Source organism: Saccostrea cucullata, unplaced genomic scaffold, assembly GCF_032062105.1.
Source record: "Saccostrea cucullata isolate Sc308-1 unplaced genomic scaffold, CSIRO_AGI_Scuc_v1 ctg4735, whole genome shotgun sequence".
Taxonomy (NCBI): Eukaryota; Metazoa; Mollusca; class Bivalvia; order Ostreida; family Ostreidae; genus Saccostrea; species Saccostrea cuccullata.
In genome coordinates this window covers 10367-31363 of record NW_026930643.1, presented here as the reverse complement: position 1 = coordinate 31363, position 20997 = coordinate 10367, and the positions used below count along the sequence as shown (strand labels likewise).

The window sequence follows — 20997 nt, the reverse complement described above, 5'->3', positions numbered from 1 at the left end:
TTTGGGAATGACATCTTTAATGAAAACTTTAAGCGACAAATGATTGACAATCTTGAAACGTGCAAAGCCTTAACACTGAATTAAAGTCCCAGGCCGTAACTACCATTTAGGCAAGTGAGGCAGATGCCTCTCTAAAATTCTAGAGCATTGTGAAAATTGAAAAAAAAAAAGAGAGTCGTTTAACTTTAATTAATTATGTGTCTTAGTACTAAAATAATACTTTCCATTTTTTTTTTTCTGTTAACCTGTAAATCTTCTTAACTATGTCATTATTGTTACGCATGCAAAAAATAATAATAATCAAAAGTTTTAATTTGTTTGTCTGTTTCTTTTTTATTTTAATTTACTTTTTATTATTGTTTTACGCCCATTCCAAGATTTTTTTTCCCTCTTATTAACACCACTTACAGTAGGTGGCTGCAAATTTTAGAGCAATACTCGGCACTCAGGGCCATTGACCATCTTTAGTCTTGCAAGCATATCAATATCATACTGCAACATGGGACCTCGGTTTTTACATTCTTTCGAAGGACAAGTCTCCACATCCCCGCAATTTTGATGCAAACATTCAACGTAAGGATCAAGCCCCGCACAAACGCTCTAGATAGCCACTATTGAACGCGAACTACAATTCAAAAAGTACAAAACATTCAAAGATTGTCTTTAATTTTGGGAAATCCCGTATCCCCAGAGAACCCCCTCAGAAACTTCTATGAACTTGAGACTCGGGTGGCCCCCAGATCCATTGCCTCACTAAAACTTTGAGCCTAGTTACAATTGAAGTCTCGAAATTCAATCGTGTTTACTTAATGTGATAATTAAATAAATCAAATATTATGAGTCGTGTAGCAATCTTTTTTTTATTTTTATTTTGATTTTTTTTTTTTTTTTTTTTTTTTTTAATAAAAGTCTTAAACTTTGTAGGACATTGCATTAGTTTCACATTAAGTTTAGCTGAATTAAGTTGAAAACTTTTTTCTATAAAAAAAAGCCTAGAGCTTCTCCGCTTTCCGCCCTTGGTCTATCCATCCATCCAAGCCCGAAAATCCTATTTCGGAGAGAGGGGTCCAACTTCGATCAGTCCTATTTTTTTTTTGTCAGATATATTACATTACCCTAAGCGGACTATACTTCAACAAAAAGTGAGGGTGGGGCTGTACTTTAAATGAACATTACATTTTCTATAGTAAAGTTACATGTGTAAGTCTGGGAAAAGAGGGAGGCTGATATTATGTGCCTGTAATTCGTCCTAATCAATCAGGACCCCCCCCCCTTCTTACCAGTCATTAAAACACGGTCGTCAACATTCATTACATACTAGATATGCAGCTTTGAGATAATGTGAATGCATTTTAACATCAGGTATTGAACTTTTGGAATGAACATGATAAAGAGTTAACACAATATAAAGATATTTTTAAATCACATAAGAAAGAGTTGACATAACGTCTATATATATCAGCACATCACGGAATGGAGATTTGACATAATGTAATAAAGTATTGATACAATATAAGAAATTTTCACATTATGTTATACACTTTTACACCACGTAATAAAGCACTGACATAAAGGTAAGGTGTGTTACCTCACATCATGATGCCCTCGCCGTAAAATAGAGATAAATTCATATCACGTAATAATGCTTTGATATAATAGAAATATACACTCTCAAAAAGGAATGGGCTTTTGACTTCATGTAATGATAAGTTTAAATATAAAACACAATTTACTTGACGTAATGCAATTTTGACCTCACATATTAAAGATATGAAATGAAGTAAAGAAACATTCATTTCACGTAATAAAGTTTTAACACAATGTAAACACATTATCACTTCACATAATGAATTTTTTACTTCAAGTTATGAAGTGCTGACATAATGAAAGGATGTATTTACTTCATGTAATGCAGCATTGACATGATGTTAAGATATATTTACATCATCTCATAAAAAATGGACATAACGTAAAGATATGTTCACATCACGTAATGATAAATTGACATAATAAATACATAGTCGTATGCTATAAGGCAGTGATGGCGTTCCATATTTAACCCTACATGTATCGCTTCAAGTGAGCATCAACTTTTTGTTCTTTATTAATGTTTTCTTCATGCTTTGAGCAATAAAATACATGTATTTGTATGTTATAATTTAATTTAATAATATGATTTCTTTTTCCTCAGTTTTTTAATTAATGTAGAGCTACTTACAGTGCAATACTTGTTGATGGTAATTCTTTGAGATATTGTGAATATGAATTAAACCATTAATCTAGCATATATACAGTATATTGTAAAGGGCTTTTACCATTAAACTGTACTACAAATTACGGAGTAAACCTTATATAGTTTGTTATTATATATAGAAAATGGCCAGCCAAAAAAATGAGTTGTCCTGATGGAGAGCCCCCCCCCCAAACCAACGCTATAAAAAATAGTTTTCCTCATATTTTTTCAATATGGAAAGTAGCTGTAGATTTAACATTTGTCTATCCAACAATAAGCCAACAATTTGTTATATTGACTTACCGTAGAAGTTATAAATAGCTAATTGTAGAAATGTTACCAAAGTGAGAGAATATATTTTTTCCAACAGTATAATATATTTACATTGAAAACAAAATTTTGCCAAAATGTATGTAATTATTTCGCTAGGCCATAACAAATTAATGAATTTAAAGGGAATTATCCAAATGGACAACTATAAAAAAAAATTACGAATATTTAAGAATATGGCACTTGTAATAATTAACTATTACATTGGCCCAACAATAAGCCCACAAGTTGCTGTCCATTAAGGGCCAATGAAAAGTGGAATCATGGCCCAATGTTGAATGCAAACGAGATGGCCCAACATATAGCATTGTTGCCCATTCAACAAAAGTCCAACAGCATCCTGTTGTAGTAAGTGAATATCAAAAAGACAATTTCTTTGCATTTTTTTTTTTTTTTGTCGTACTTTCAATGCTTTTCAATCTTGTTTATCATGAAATTTGCGTTTTATTATCATTTTTGAAGTGATGCAGTTCCCCCTGTTGTTATATTACTTTTTAAAAAAATCTTTACCCGTCAAAAAATTATTTTACCGGTTATATACATTGATTAACATTGCCTTATCTTTTATTCTTAAGCATGATTTAAAGTGACAATACGGCGCATATCTAAAATTCAGCAAATCGTTTTATAAAATTTTCACTTTGCACTGGATAACCTTTCCAATTTTTATTCATTTTAACATCTATAACAGATATCATACTTTTCAGATTAAAGTTCATTAGTACACATCATTCTGATTATTTCATTAAAATTAATCATTTATGGTCAATAAATATATTTTTCGCAACGTTGTAAACTTTCACATGCCTTGCTATCCACGCATGCGTATAGTTTTGGTGCATTCAAAACAGCATGGAAAGAGAAGGAAACCCGGTAGGCCTGCTACATTGATGAAGTCGACCAAAACGAAAAACAAAACAAAAAAATAGGGCTTTAAATTAAAAAGCAACTTTCCTGACAAAATTTTGTTGGGAGATTAATATAATATGAAGAAGAAACGGGATCTCGGCGACATTCACGTGGGGCTCGCGAAGGATCTACCCTTCATGTTTGTTGATACATGCTATCATTTCTCGTAAAACCGTGGCTTTCAATTAGAAAAAATCAGTGTAAACTCAACGTAAAAATGCACTTATGACATATGAAAATTTTGATTAGAAGTGAAAATTGTATTGGAACTGCAGAAAGATATTTTGTTTGACATTTTGCAGCGATGACGTATGATTTGGTGGATGTTCCTTTCCTGCACCCCAATACACAAAACGTCAATATTTGTACTTAATCTTGTTAAATTCGTCTGAATGCAGACTAATATGTTAACTATTATTAATTTACCGGAGAGTTAAGATATTTTCATTATCAGAATTGCTTTTACTTAATATCCACTATAATTGTAAACCCTACATTGTATGCACGCACCATTTTCAGAATTCACGTGGTACAAGTGTTAAACGAAAAAATTGAGTTCTAGACCCTTGATTTTTCAGATTCTAATTACGTTAATTTTGTATGAGGAAAGAATATTTATTTTATTTTTCTCAAATGCTTACTTCAATTTTTTTTACCTTATTCCTGAATGATATATTGGGTAAATTTAAATGAAAAAGCACACGATTTGCAGCCGTATTGCCGCTTTAAGGACTGTTATAAAATAATTTGCTGAGAATATTTTTCCACTGGTTTATTCAAGGAATGGTTCAGCATTCTATTGCACAAAAATATCAATTAACAAAAAATGTAATAATGAAAAGTTACATCATTCTTCTTAAACCAAGAGTTATTTGTAATATTGATTGACTTTTAAATTTTCAGTTTATTGGAAGAATGCAATTAAGGCATTATTATCCCTCTTTTAAAAGTGTAATTCTCTCTCTCTCACACTCCATATTTTATTTAAAAAAAACTAATCAATCAAAATAGTGTTACAATAAACACACATGTATTTACTTACGTTTTCTTTTGTTTATTTTATTGATATTCCGATAGCAAAAACTGCTGCATATAAACAAATATGTCTTATCACCATAGTTGACTATGTTCATAATGTAAGAATGCAAACTTTGGGTCTTGATAGTTTTTTATGACTGTGTGCTAAAGGTTTACATTGATCGACAGCAAGAAATATAATCTTTGTAATTTTTAGGCACCATATTGAACATGCAACTTTAATGATAGTGCAATTTTATCTGCATTACTCAGAACTATATTTGCAATTTTTTTAGGACAGGTTCTGCAAAGAAAATGAGATGCATTTAAAGGTTAAAGTCCAAATCCAAATTTATTTTTGTCCGAAAAACATGCAAAAAGACTCCAATCTAGATCAGTCAACATTAAAGACGAAATGAGGGTGTGTTGGGGAATTAATTCTTCGAATTCAAAATGTGTTTCCAATTATATTAGAAAATAAATCAATCACAAAATTCCTTCAAGGCTTAAAAATTAAGTAGAGCAAAACTCTACCTAAACATCGTGTACCCAAAAAATGTAAATCTTTATTTTACCAAGAAAAAATAATTCAGACATAACTCTGCTTAAATCGCTCCTATATTTTCACACTACTGGTGGTTTTTATTCTATTTAATCCTAACTTCTTTTAGATTGTTGAATTTTGATAGCAGGGAGAGAAAGATGAACGTAAAAATCATGTTTTTGAATTCACAAGATGGCTTTGTCTTCACGATTTCCTCTTTTAAAACAATTAGAATTTAAAATTAAATGAAATTCAAAATAATCACTTTTTGTTTAATCTAATCTCCGTAATTTCTGAAAATTACATGTACCTACCGGCATTTTAGCGTTCCTCACAGCATTACTGTCACAAGACTGTCAGGACATTTTTTGATAAGGAACCACTGACAATGGTGTGTACACTATCTACCCGAGAGGCACGGGTGGATTCAGATTTTTCTGTGATATGAAAACTAGAGGAGGTGGATGGTCAGTAACGTTTAAGAATTATATTGGAAAACTGTTAAAAAAAACACATGTACCTTATTTTAACTGATTATTTTTATTGAATAATATACGTGGAGATAACGAACCGAATTCTTTTTTAAGTGAATTCTACATAAAATATTGAAACGAAAATATCTTTGAAAAGTTCATCAAAACATATTCATGAGATTAATACATTTCATATCACATCCTGTATCAGCGCGAGACACCAATATTAGCCAGAGGGCCTGAATTATTTTTATGTTTATTACATAATTTTTAAATTATATATATATATATATATATATATATATATATATATATATATATATATATATATATATATATATATATATATATATAAAAAAAAAGGTAAAAAGAAAACATAAAAATCCTTAGTTAAGCTTTAGCGCTTTCATTTTCAATCTTCAGAAGCTTACAATATATATATATATATATATATATAGTAGACATTAGGTTGAGAAGAAAATAAGTAAATAATCAATATGCACCGACTTCTCAGATGTACACGATATATGGTCTCATACATATACGAGTATGTGTATGATCACATTTACTGCTTTTTAGGTTTAAACTAGGGGTGTGATATTGATCCGCATCAGCCCTGCAAATCCACATCAGCCCATGCAAAATCCATATCAGCCTTGCAGAGCTTGCTATTGTGACATCAGGCATATCGCTTATGCTGAAATCCTGTATTTATACTAAGTATACTGTAATAAATGAATATATCGACTTCACAGAAAAGCATATCAACCAAGCATCAAGTGCGAGGTCGATATGTTTTTTGCTGTGAAATTGATAAATCTATGGATTGACCTCATAAAAGTGCTACATTTGTAATGTTTTTTTTTATTTTTAAAATTAACAACCAATTTTTAAAGCAATATGAGCTGCATTTTTGACATCAGAAAATTTTATTGAAATTTGTAATTAACAAATCTAATGACAGAAAAAAAAATCCTTTATAAACGTCTGTTGTTCATATTTGCGATGGAAATTTTTTTTATTAGCTTTGAATAAAGCAAAATTGAATCATTGTCGTCCTGTACTATAATGATTTCTTATATAAACTGTATATTCGGTTGTACAGAAATATTATTTCTGAAACATTTTAAAACTTTATTTTGGGCTTATTGGTCATAAGGGTTTAAATTACATACAAAAGAATCATAATAGCACATTTTACTAGCAAAATAAAATTATCAAAGATACAACTCATATTGCTTTAAATATTATAAACAAGTCACAAGTTTTCTCGTTCGTCTTTCGTAAACACATACTAAGTTAAAAAAAATAAGTTGTTTATTCTTATTATGTTTCCATTTTACAAACAGAGCAGTTTAGGGAATGGAATAATTACAAATACTTATGAAAAAATTCTAATATATATAATATTATAAACGCCGCTGTCATCTGGTGCTTAGTTGCTCAAAAACGTCACAGTTACAAAATGTTTAGGTGCTTACATCGTCCCAGTAATTTCGTGGATATGTTCTAATTACGTCTCAGTCACCAAAATGTTAGGTCCTCTGTTACAACGCACTTTGAAAAAAATACGCTCTTTGAAAAAAAAACCCATTTCAAAGTGCCTTAAATTTTGAACCGAACCAATGCACTTTGAAAAAATAAAATTTATTTTCAAAGTGTGTTAATATCGACCATATTAACACACTTTGAAAAAGAAAAATGTGTATGGCTTGGACAATATTCTTGATAATCTTAGGTAAGATAAATAATTGAACCTCTTGATAAATTTTCGGTTATAAAGTCACACCAGGATGTGAAAGTGAGCGATTTTGATTTCTCTCTTAAATGTTTTACTGTACTTACCAAGATCTAGGTTTAGAATTTTTGATTTATACTTATTTTTTCAAAGTACGTTAACTGTCCTCATAGTAAAATTGTTGTCAGTAACCTAATGTTAGGTGCTCACTTCGTTACAATAACCTACATGTTGTGGTTAGGTGCTCACTGCGTCGCAGTAACATACATGTAATGGTTAGGAGGTACTAACCCCGTGGTCATATGGCCACTATTCCTAGTAACATAGTGAATTTTTTTTACATCGCAGAAACCTAGTAGTTAGGTCCTTACGTCGCAATAACGTAGTGGTCAAATGCTTATTACGTCTTAGTAGCCTTTTGATTAGGCGCTCCTTTTGTGATCCTGAGTCCGGGCTCGGCCCAAGCGAACACCCTTTTTATTCATGGACTAGTTAGCATGAGACTACATGGTGCTGATGTCATTTCAACCCTTTCAATGTACTGAACAGTCATGAAATCAGACGAAGATTATTTTTAAATCTTAAGTAAATTTGAGAGGTTTAGATGGTGTTTTGAATACCTTTGAGCTGAAAGCTGAAGAAAACTACAGAATTTTGATAAAAGGTTGAGAATTTATCATAATGTTACATATTATAAGATGATAATTTGATGAGGAGAAGTGTTGGATTCTTCTGGAATTTCATTTGCACAATACTTGGAGTAGTGCTTAAATTGGTAAAAAGATTGGTGGTGTTCTGAAAAACTAGCTCTAAAAACATTTAATTTCAAGATCTGCTGTAAAAACGGTGTCGAAAAAATAGATGAACTGTCAATTCAGATGTTTTCAAAAGAACGCCGGAAAAGTATGAAACAGAGATCAACCTCGAACAATCTAAAGAGATTTATTGAATATAAGAATAAAAAAATTTATGTGAACAACGGTTAACAAAAACTGTATAATTTTTAGTATACATTTGTCAAAAAAGGCGTTTGAACCTTCAAGTAATAAAATATCAATATATTTACCACTGATTATTTTTACTACTGATGAAAAAAATAAAAGATATTTTCTCAATATATGAAGAAATTCTTTATAAATGAAATTTATAACACATTTAATAAAGATTATTAAAATAATAATTAAATTAGAGAGTTACTGTCCATCCGCCTCCTTTGGTCTTCATATCACAGAAAACTCTGAATCCGCCCGTGCCTCTCGGGTAGATAGTGTACACACCATTGTCAGTGGTTCCTGACCATAGAATATCCTGACAGTCTTGTGACAGAAATGCTGAGAAGAATGCTAAAAATACGTAATTTGTATACTTCAAGGAGGCAACATTTAAATCAAAGTGATTATTTTAAGTTCCATCTAAATATTCAATAAAAACTTAAGGTGTTTTCAGAAAAAATTACACAGCTTTTCGAGGTTATATAAATTGATATAATATAATTGCCTTACTTGAATTCTTTGTTTCAAGCATCAATGTCGATGGCCGACAGCGGCCGCCACTTTTGAATAAGAATATTGTCATATTGTACAGAGCTTTTGTCAATTTTTGTTGACAAGTTACAACTCAACTAGTAATGCATTATGCACATGTACAATTCTTATACTGTCAAAGCTCACCAGCGAAAAACATTAAAATTCTTTCGTGAAACATGAATTAAAACAGGTGACCTGAAAGAGATATGGTTTTATCAGTCCTTCGATAATATAGCGAATGAAGTGAATTTAACACTTAATTAGTCTGAAGGCTAGATTCTGTTCACGTCCACAGTGCAACTTTTATTTAAAATAAAATCAACCCGATGAAAACAGATATGAAATGAAGTACAATGTGTTTGTGAAACACTGATGCTGCTATATGGCAGTTAAGGATCAAGGCTCAAGTTTTTTTTTTTAAATGTACGTCAAAGTCCAAGGTCAAAAGGTTAAAATGATTGGTACCCAAAGGGTTTTGTCTCAAGAAATACACGTGAGACATGAAAATTCTTAGCTCCAACCGTTCAAAAGTTATATATATATGCATAGTTATAGTTTTTGCGGACAAATAGACAGACAAAAACCAAAAACTTTATGCTCCGAATTTTTTGATAATTGGGGCATATAAAATAAAAATTTCAAATGAAAAGAGGAATAAAATCTTTAGATTAGAGTATATTTTTGTTGCTAGATAGACAAAGGGTAAGTAAACACATGATATTTTAACTAAGGCCAAATCTGACATGCATGTATGCTTAGTTAAACCCAAAATGGTTGTTTACACATTTCAAAGTCGACTTCCGAAGGAAGCACTATATAGCCAATTGATGCGTCGAGGATTAATTGGGAAATAGGATCTCTACACTAATTAAGAGGGAACTTTAATAAAATACACGTTCTGATATACTATCTTTAACAAGTCACCTGTTTAATGTATCTTAATTTCATATCACACCAAAGAATTTTAATGTTTTTTGCTGGTGGAAATTGTCAGTGTTAGAATAGTACATGTACTTAATGCATTACTAGTTGAGTTGTAACTTGTCAACAAAAATTGACAAAAACTCTGTACAATATGACAATATTCTTACTCAAAAGTGGCGGCCGCTGTCGGCCATCGTATCAATGGGCTATTATGACGAAATTTCACGGAAAATATTATTCATTGATATTAAAAAGAGAAAGATTCATTCATCTTCCTAATGCAAAAATGTGTTGATTAATGAAATGTTCAAACATTCTTCTAAAACCAAGAGTGATTTTCCGAGAGACTTATAATTGAGTGACTTTTTAAAAAGTTAAAAATTGAAATTATCCGTCTTATTAAGGTATAATTCTTAATTTACTTTTAATTTACCAAAGGATGACTGTACTTAAGGAAACTTAAGAATTGCGACATAATAAATTTTAAAAATGGGCATTTTTCTTTTAATGGGAGAAATGGCCAATGTCTTAACTGCAACTTTGTGTAATTACCTTTATTAAAAGTTCGTATTAACGAATTTTATTAATATATTATATTAATAACGTTTTTATTGGGGAGGGGTCATCGCATATTCTGGAATCTCCATAGGATAATGAGTACGCCCACCATTTTACAGGCTTAATACATAGTCAGCGCATGTTTGTCTATTGTTCTCCTTTTTTATGGTAGTTGTGTATATATATATATATATATATATATATATATATATATATATATATATATATATATATATATATATATATATATATATATATATATTTTACCTTATATTAAAAGGAGATCAATAGACAACATACGCTCATGGTTAAAAAGAGGAAAAACTATCTCCTTATGTGTGTTCACTTTCTCTATAGTAAACAGGCCATTTTGACAACGTTGTTACTTGTTGAATATTATAATTAACCACGTGGTTTCTATACCCAGGTAACTCTGTGAATACTAAAATTCCATCACGTGACGTGTACGGAAACACGCATTCTGCTGGGCGGTAGTGTTTGTCCATATCTGTTTCAATCCATTCCCATCGAGCCACGGGTTATTCTTTTTTCTCTTAGATATCTATAAGATTATGCTTATATTTATCTCAAAAGCGTTTAATTTTACTACATTTATATATTATCGAGTGTATTATATGTCTCTACATGTTCGTAGTCTTCAAGAAAAAAGAGATTTATTTATTATGTTTTGAACCATCGCTTGTCATGAACATCCAAAGTAAGATCCAGTAAATAAAAATGAAATCATACCATCCCCAGCACACTAATTTATGGGGAGAAGAAATAAAGAAAAATTTAAGTAATTGTGACGTTTTTCTTTCTTTTTTATAAAAAGGTGAAAATAAAGCAAGTCTTAATGTTGTTAGCGGGTCTCGATCCCAGACCTCAATATTATTGATTCTGTGCATTACCGACTGAGCTAGTCGGCACTTATATTCAAATACGCAAATTGTTGACGTCAGCCATTGCTGTTGATTATCAATGGCTACTTCTACCGGTCGATATTATTTGTTATTACTATTAGTTATATACTTTATTTGAAAACTTAAAAATAATAGTGACAAACATATGCCGAGAGAGAGAGAGAGAGAGAGAGAGAGAGAGAGAGAGAGAGAGAGAGAGAGAGAGAGAGAGAGAGAGAATGCACTGAATATAAATACAGTAACTATTCTAATTTTAGACCACTCTTCACAATATTAGCTCCGCCTCTTATGCATATTTATAAATCTTATCTCCAATCAAGGGCAGATAAGTCTAATTTCACGATATTTGCAGAGGTAGGGTAAGAAAACAACATATTATTTTATTGCAACGCAGTTTATAAGCTTTATGACATTGCCTTTCATATGGAAATAGAACAAATTCTATCACAAATGACTTAAGGCAAAAATAAAAACAAAAATAAATGTGACAACAAGAAGATGAAAAAGACCCCAAAACCGGCGTTAAGTGCAGTCATCCTTTTCTTAGAAATAAATCTAGTTAATCAAAATGGTGTTACAATTATCATATTTACTTAGTTTTCTTTGGTCTATTTTACTTGATATAAATTGGAGCAAAAACTGCTGCAAAGAAACAAAAATATCTAATCACCATAGTTGATAATGTGAGACAGCAATCTTTGAGTGTTGAAATGTTTTAGGATTTTGTACTTTATTTGTCAACAGCAAGAAATATAATTCTTGAATGTAACTTTCAAATGCACCATGTTGTGTATGCAACAGAAATGATAATGCAATTCTATCTAGATTAATTTAAAGAGAGATTTTTATCAGGATGGTATATGTAACATTTTATCCGGATGCATAAAATTATTAGTTGTTAGCTATCTTCAAAAATCTAGAACTTTCAGGATGTGTCAGTATTAAAATGTTTCATATTACAGAAGTTACTTTTTAAACGTGTACGTATACGTTGTAGCACATGTAGGAGATAATCTAAATTTGTCACCAATTTTAGTTTAAGGTTAAGATTTCAATTTTCATATAATTGCTCAAGTAGATTTTTAAGTTGGTAAAAGCAGTGGCTTCTTGCTAGGAAATCGTTTCAAACATTTGAGAATACATGTAGTACAAAAATCATTTAAACGTAATGTTTCCCTATCTTCATTTCTTAAAAGGTTAGAGTTCGGTAATATAAAGTACTCGCAAAAATGTCTTATTTTTCAGATTAATGTACATTTAATCATAGTATTTTCAAGAGAATTTTGATAAGTATGCATCTCATCAAATTGATTCTTTTTTTTTGTTTCATTACAATCCACGTTAAGCAAAGCTTTTGCTTATTATACAACATTTTCTAGCTGATTGGTTGATGAGAGAATTAAATCAAAGAAATACATGTACAGAAATACAAAAAACGTACTAGTAATTATGGCTGTAAAAAGACTTAAATTTAGTCTTTATTTAAATAGAATTTAAATCTACAGTATCTGGCTTACTTGTATATACATGTGCTGAAAGGAAAAATGTATCTACTGAAATTAAATGTTAACATCAACAACTAAACTTATATTTTGTATCTATACCAGGTAAAGCAGAGATGTCTTGTTAATAGGCTATAAAATGCAATTTGATTGGCACGTTTACTGTGTAATACGAGTAAATACCTAATTACCCGTTGGCAGGTGCAAATTGTTAAATTTCAACTAATCAGAATCCACGAAGATGTCCAAAGAACACAGTTGATGGAAAATACTTCTTCCACCAGTTATCTTACTGGACAGATCATTATCAAAACTTTGGGAAATCTGAACCGCAAATTTCATTTTAATGACTCAGAAGTCTTCGGAGTAGAATGTAATCTATATGGACTAATTTTTGTGAATCCAAAGAAGCACTTTATAAAAGAATCAGTTCATACCTAGATTTCCAATTAATTATGGGGATCGACCAGCTGCTTTTATACAAACATTTTAATTTACCTAATCATTATTCGAACAATGAAAGTTAAAATTCTTTAAAAGATTTATCACCATACAAATAGTCCATCACTGAGTACACATATCCAAAGACAACAAGAAGAATTTTGGATAAGAAAATTTGGGACAGCCTTTTTCTATGGATGGAATGACAAAGTCAATATTGTTGGAAGTCTTTCCATGGAGTCCACAGTGTGACAATGTAATTGTATTCTAGAAGAAATTTGATTAAATTCTACAAGTGGTAATTCAACTTATACTCATAGTTCCTCTCTGAGGAAGAAATCCCTCCAAATCATATGTCAGTTTTCAATATTTTTAATATCCAAAAGACACAAAATAAATTTGAAATACCATATCTATATTGGATTCCAAAATTTCATACAGATCATTACAAACAAAGATACATTGCGGGTTCCAGTAAATGTTCAACCAAACCTTTACTCCTCATTAGGAAGTGAAGGAGAAACTTCAAGAGTACTGTGAAACAATATATTCAAGAAGTGGTATAAATCATATGTGGATACTTAAAAATTCCAAGGAACTTTTGGACAATTTGAAATCACAAGAAGTTAACAAAATCAACAGCTTAATAGCTTCTTACTTTTTAACTTTACACATATCAAGTCCAAACTTTTTGATGTCGTTAAAAAAATATTGTGCACATAAATACTCTAAAATTGACATCAAAAAGATGCTTGAGTTTCTGATTAAAAATATTTATGTGGTTTTTGGCGACCAAGTCTTTCAACAATCTATTGGAACTAATTGCACACCGTTTTAGTTGACCTATTTCTCTGAGATCTAACCGAATTTTCAAAAATCCTTCTTAGTACAATTTTCCTTTTAAAATTCTCATTTTCATTTAAAAGGATGCAAATACCTCATTGCATGAAAATTAATTGCTCTAAAATTAATTGTAATACAATGAACTTATATATTATAAAACAATTATTGCTGAATTTTCAAGTCAATATGGATTTTGAAACAGGTAAGATTATTGACGAGCAAGTTCTTATAGTACATGGTGGTCGCCGTTTCGTAAAGTCATCATTTGATAAATTCTATGGTCGATACAAGTTGATCCTTATGTCAGCAAATACGATTTATCATTGAGTCAAAAACTGAACTGACATTTTTCAAATTGTTAGGCCGTATAAACTGAGATCGACGGATTTCCAGTTATTTCCTGATCATGACAAGGAGCACAATGGCGGGTATGACCGGTCAGGACAAAATGCTTACTCCTCCACCAGCAAGTGGTGGCGTTTCCAGATGTTTGTGAAAAATTCTGTATTTTTTTATGGACTTTAAACATTACAATCAATCAATCATTAGTGCATCCTCCACCTCTTGCTTTTTGCAATATAATTTTATGATCTGATTGTCATCCTAATATTGAACCGTAGACGTGTATACCTGTATTTATCTCAAAATAACCACAGTAGTGGTATATTATTTGGATGAGTAAACAGCAAAAAACTTGATAAAGACCTTTACAAAAAGCTATCAGATGAAATTGTCGCACATTTGCTCATTTTACAACAAAATCTAAAGGAACTTTGACACAGATTTGAGTTATTGGAGCGCGTATAATATTACAAGGTGAGATATTTTAAGAGCAATTCATACAAAAACTACGCTAACATGGACAAAAGTTCAAATTTTTGAGAAGATTGAGACATCCTTGCACTTTCACATATTTTAGACTTAATTCTTAAGACCAGTGAAGATCCTTTGTCCAAGTACCCCTAATATAAAGTACGGTATATTTCATTAATTTGGTTATACATTTTTAATAAATATTATGTAAAATGTTTTTATCTGAATATTCTCTAATGGTTTGAAAAATTTCTTAAAACAATTGGGAGTTATATAATGTATAACATGAACATAAAAATACATAAAAAATCTGTCAAAACTGTCACTCCAGCGTGAAAATTTAAAATAACAAGTCATTTTGTTTGCAAAATTATCTTTGGGGTTAAATATTTGCATAATTTAAATGCAGTAGCAGAAACCGATTAAAAGAGAATTTTAAAGATTGTGTGCTTTGGTTTTGGTTAAATTAATTTTTTTCTTCACGACCGCAAATGTTCTTTGTACTTCTGTCAATTGGTTCAGGAATTACATGTAAGGTATTGATGATCAAGTTATTAAGGTGGTGTCAGCCTTTTCGTATTTATCAAATTTAATTCAATGTTTTATTACATAGTGATTTCTTAATATTACAGAATTCAGCCTTACGAATAGAAACGGATCAGTTCAGTTCAGTACTTGCAAGTCATAATTTACATTTTGTAAACATTTTTTGTATTCCGCGCATGACAAGAAGCACACAACTATAAGTTACAATGGTTTGCAGTGGATTCTGTGTATTATTTTGCACCTGGTCCCTTTTAAAAATTTTACTTTGTTCCATATTTTGTATAAAAAATTTTTTTAATGCAATTTAAAAGGAGGTACAGGAGCACTGAGCTCGCAAAATGCATTTTTCCCCCCCCCATATTAAATTATTATTTTTCTGTGACAAAGGGGTTATTTTTGCTCAGAAAGACCTAAGATATTAAAGTCTGTTAGATTATGTTAGAATGAGCTAAAATAAAATGTCACATAATGACACAGTGTGATAAAGAATCTATGAGAGTCAATCATTAAATGTTATTCATATGGTACAAAAGAAGTAACTTTAAAAAAATAAGAGCGGGAAAAGCGTTACGTGATATAATAAAAACGTTTGAGACGGACGGATACCCTCATCACTATATCCCATCCCGGCTTTTTTTTCAGTGGGGTAAAAAAATATATGAATGTTAAAAAATATAATATACTTAACGCGATAAAAAAGCAAAAAAATTTGGTTCTGCTAGAAATAATAAATAAATAAAAATTAAAAATTTTAAATCTTTTCAGTTTTTTTTTAAAGTTTAAATTATTGAATTGTTTAATGCATGTTCTGTATACAAACATACAAATAGCATTTCCTGAAGATAGAAAATAAATCAGAAAAAACTGCTTTCTTTTTAATTTCCGTATTTCCCATTAGCCTTTATTAATAAAGAATCCGACATTATCCGTTTTTTCTGATTTATGGATATCCACTTTCCCCTCCCATCAAGCAAATTTTATACTTTTAAAAGCCAAGAAGAAAAGGAAATTCTACGGACTCTTAAAGAGGAAAACTTTCCAGTTATGCGTCTTTCATATTAGGTGGCAAAAAATTAAAATTGATTTTGCATTATCAATTTGTAAACGCATCTGTTGTACGTGTGCCATATTTCGTTCCAAATTAGTTTAATATTTTATGCACCAATATAAATAGAGGAGACGAAATGAAAAATCAAATATTGTGATGAACCTCTCATTGAAGGTGAAAACTATCTTTTTTTTTAATGTGTATTATAATTTTAAAATTCATTTTTCATCTTTAGTTATTTTTGGTTATGATATTTTTATGTCACATGCGGTTTATTTTCAGATTGCGAAGGAGATGAGAAACTTTATAATAATTGGTTCCATTCTGGCCTTCCATATAGTTTCTGGAAATATGACCTTCTTAAAATATTTGAAAACTCAGGCGAGCAACATGGAGAAAGGCCTCGACCTTGTTATCAAAGAAGGACTTCCTTCAAATGGTAAACAATTTAAAAAAAAAACCTTTTAAGAATATGCAACATAACTTATTGTTTGTCATGTATGAATATGTATAAGATGGAGGGCTCAGGAGGTTAAAAATGGTTAATAACATTATCGGTGGAAATACATATTAATGGAATATACATGGAAGTATGCTATGTTACAACGCACTTTGAAAAATTACGCACTTTGAAATTTTTTTTTCAAAGTGCGTTAAATTTTGGGACCAAGTCAACGCACTTTGAAAAAATAAAATTTCTTTTCAAAGTGCGTTAATATGGACCATATTAACGCACTTTGAAAAACTGTGTATGGATTTGTCAATATTCCTGCAAATCTAAGGTATGATAAATAATTGAACCTGTTTGATAATTCTTCTGTGAAGAGGTTACTTCAGGATGTGAAAGTGAGCGATTTAGTTTTTTTCCATACTTTGAAAATTCTTTCTCGCTTACATGCTTTACTGTACTTAATTTTTTTCAAGTTTCCATGCATTTTATGTAAACTTAAATTTATTGAAAGTTTTCAACGTCATACCAGTTATGTAAACACATATATTTGAGTGTAGCATAGGCATCAGTACCGGAAAGGGGGGTTACATGTAGACATATAAATATTTTGCAAAGATATACATAATATATACATGTATGCATTAAAAACTGGGGCTTAGCTGTGGGGTCAACTTTCAATTTGCTACCGACGGCTCTGTACAATGTTTAAAAAGAAAGAGTTTGGATGAGAGACCTTCTACTCGTCTTCTTCTTGTTCTCAATGAGGTTAAATGAGTTCATGTAAATTTAAAAAAAAGTTTTTCGAAAGATATAATTATTACAATTTGATTTCCTCTATTACTAAAATCTAAGTCTAGAATTTTTATTTTCATACAAATCTTTTTTTTAAAGTGCGTTAAATGCCTCCATGGTAAAAAATGTTTATGTGCATTCTTAACGCACTTTGAAAAAAATTTTCAAAGTGCGTTAAGTGTGTCCAAAATTTAACGCACTTTGAAAATTTTTTCAAAGTGCGTAATTTTATCAAAGTGCGTTGCCACAATGCTATATTGGAATGTTCGGATTCGAACATTGTCAATTATGGATAAACAATATTAGGATAGGATTTTTTAAATAAATAGTTTGATAATTATATTTTTTCTCTTCAAATGAGTGCGGATTTAAACTGTTATCCGTATATATGCAAAATTTTATCAGAAAAGTTTATATTTTAAATATTTATCATAATTATTTGAAATTAAAATGCTAGTGTATATGAGGCTTGATATAAATTTTTTTTTCTAAAATTAACGAAAATTAAAATATCTTTAACTTTGCCACACTGTATTATATATTATATCGATAACAATATAAACGAGAAAAACATGAATTAGGAATTATACCGTCAATCAATTTCAATTTTCAGATCTTAATGTCGATGTATATATCACAAAGATAAAGAATAAAGTTTCACACTTTTTGTTAACTAATAAAAAGGCAATTACATTTGCGATATTTTCCTAATCAATGATATGGTTATAACTGATTAACTACAGCCTTGCATTCTAGTAAAGAAATCGTATTAACATTCAAATCATTAGTTATAGGGAAAAAGAAATTATGTAATTTTTAATTTTTATTGAAAACAAATACTTGGAAACATTATTTTACTTAACAATAAGTGTATTTTCCATTCATTTTTACAGACATTGTTGCGTTTTCGGCTTATCAATCGGCTGCTAAAAGTTACAAACAAAACGAAACATGGATCTTTGATACAGTTCTCGTCAACGACGGGAATTCATATGAGAAGACAACAGGAATCTTTACTGCACCTTCTGACGGGACTTATGTGTTTACCTGGGCAACATTAACCGATCCAAATAAAATGGCTCATCCTTTCCTGAGGGTTAATGGTCAGTATAAAGGATATGCAGCATTCAATAATGCCAGAACTTCACAGAGATTTTGGAGTAGCGGCTCTAATACAGTTCTAGTTCGACTGAAGAAAGGTGACAAAGTCAGCATTGCTTCCGGATATGGAGCTGCATATGCAAGAAAGAAATTTACCTCATTTTCTGGATGGAAGATGCACTAATTATTTTGTTCCAATCGATTATCCAGCTGAAATTAAATTCTAAATGTAGAAAAAAAAACATTGTTGTTATCTTTAACGCATCCTTATTAAATGCTAAAATAAGATTCAAGCTAAGGGAAGATGCATTGATTACAATAAATACTGGTTCAGTGACTGCTTAATTGCCGTTTGTCCAATACGTATAGTGTACGTTTAGTAAGAAAGAGGACCTTTTAAAAAGATAGGTCATTTTTTTTGTAAGAAAACCTATGTCATGGGTAGACATACATTCGATATTTAGAATGTTTAAAGAGAAATTATGATAGAATAAAAGAAATCGTTTTCATAACTTCCTTGCTAGCTTTTAAATGCTGAAAAATACTAGTATGCACATATATATATATATTTAACGTAGCATTTACCTACTACCACATTGGGTTCAAATAATTATCAAATGGTGAAAAATAATTATTATATAAATAATGGTAATTTTTTTCTTGTGACTGTAAATTCCTAATGATAAGAGTCCCAAGTTATGGCATCTAAATCGATATTTAAATATATCGGATGATGTTTTATTAATTAACAATATTCTTTTGACATCAATATTTATATCTTTAAGTTGATTGGATGTATCCCCTTAAACTCGAGATAAGATGTGATAAACAAGATTTCAGCATCCATCTGTCAATTCTTTTAATTAATAATAGAATAAGAGCATTTTCTATATTAGAGAAGTATGAAAGTAGGCCAAAGTTAAAGTTTTTTTTATAAGTACAGTAATTTTCAAGGTCAAAAGAGCAGGGTAATGGTATTCCATGAAAGTTCTTGCCACAAAAAATACATGTGAAGCCCTAGCCCTAACCCTTCAAAAGTTATGGCCAAGGTTAGAGTGTGGTATTTTTTGCAAAAAGTAGGTCAAACTCCAAGGTCAAGGTCAAAGGTCTTGCTTTCAAATGAAAGGTCTTGTCACAAGGATTATATATGTAAAGTATGAAAGCACTATCCCTATATCCCTTTAAAAGTTATGGTCAAGGTTTCATCTTTGAAAGAAGGTCAACCTGTTTGGTTTTGGTCTTTATATTATACTATATAACTTTCAAAAAATGGTCTTTGTACAGAAATTTTGAAACTCATTTGCTGCAATACGGCTAACTAAATATCATGTTTTGTGAAGAAAATGCATTTAAAAACTTTCGTTAATACTGCTTATTCCAGCTTCTTTACACTTTTGTTTGTCGTTGATTTCCACAGTTAATATATATATACTCGCCGTTTTTTTTTAAAAACAACCTCTTTCCCCACAATTATGGAACGCCATCACTGCCTTATAGCATAAAACTTGCATTCATTATGTCAATCTATCATTACGTGATGTGAACATATCTTTACGTTATGTCAATTTTTTATGGGGTGTTGTAAAAATAGCTTTACATCACGTCAATGCTGCATTACATGAAGTGAACACTTTCCCATTATGTCAGCACTTTATAACTTGAAGTCCAAAGTTCATTATGTGAAGTGAAAATATGTTTACATTGTGTTAAAACTTTATTACGTGAAATGAATGTATCTTTATATTATTTCTTTCTTTTAAAATGCAAGGTCAAAATTGCACTTCGTCAAGTTAATTTCGTTTTACATGTTTTCTATGATTAAATTTATCATTATGTTAAGTCAGAGTTCATTCCCTTTTGTGATTGTAATTTTTATAATAACAAAGCATTATTACGTGATGTAAATGTATTTTATTTTACGCCAAGGTCATTACAATGTTAGGTGAAAACATCTTACCTTTATGTCAGTGCTTTTTTACGTGATGTACAAAGGTTTATAACATAATGTGAACATATATTATGGAGACAGTCCCGGCGTTCCATATTATATCAACACTTTATTACATTATAAAACTCCATTCCGTGATGTGGATATATAATTACGTTATGTCAAATTTTCTTTTATGATTTTAAAAAATCTTTTATTGTGTTAACTCTTTATCATGTTGATTCAAATGTTATTTCGTGCTGTAAATTACATTTACATTATGTAAAGCTGATAACCGTGTTTTCACGACGGGGGAAGGGGGGGGGTACTGATTAATTAGGACGAATTAGAGACACAT

The 20997-nt window shown here is 30.4% G+C and overlaps 1 protein-coding gene across 1 annotated transcript; it reads left to right on the top strand.

The window, feature by feature from the left end:
* The first annotated feature begins 16656 nt into the window (after positions 1–16656).
* On the top strand, positions 16657–18896 carry LOC134229420 (cerebellin-2-like). Its single transcript, XM_062711176.1, has 2 exons — positions 16657–16807; positions 18505–18896. The coding sequence occupies exons 1-2, from the start codon at positions 16663–16665 to the stop codon at positions 18894–18896; spliced, it is 537 nt and encodes a 178-aa protein (XP_062567160.1). The 5' UTR covers positions 16657–16662.
* Positions 18897–20997: the final 2101 nt, after the last annotated feature.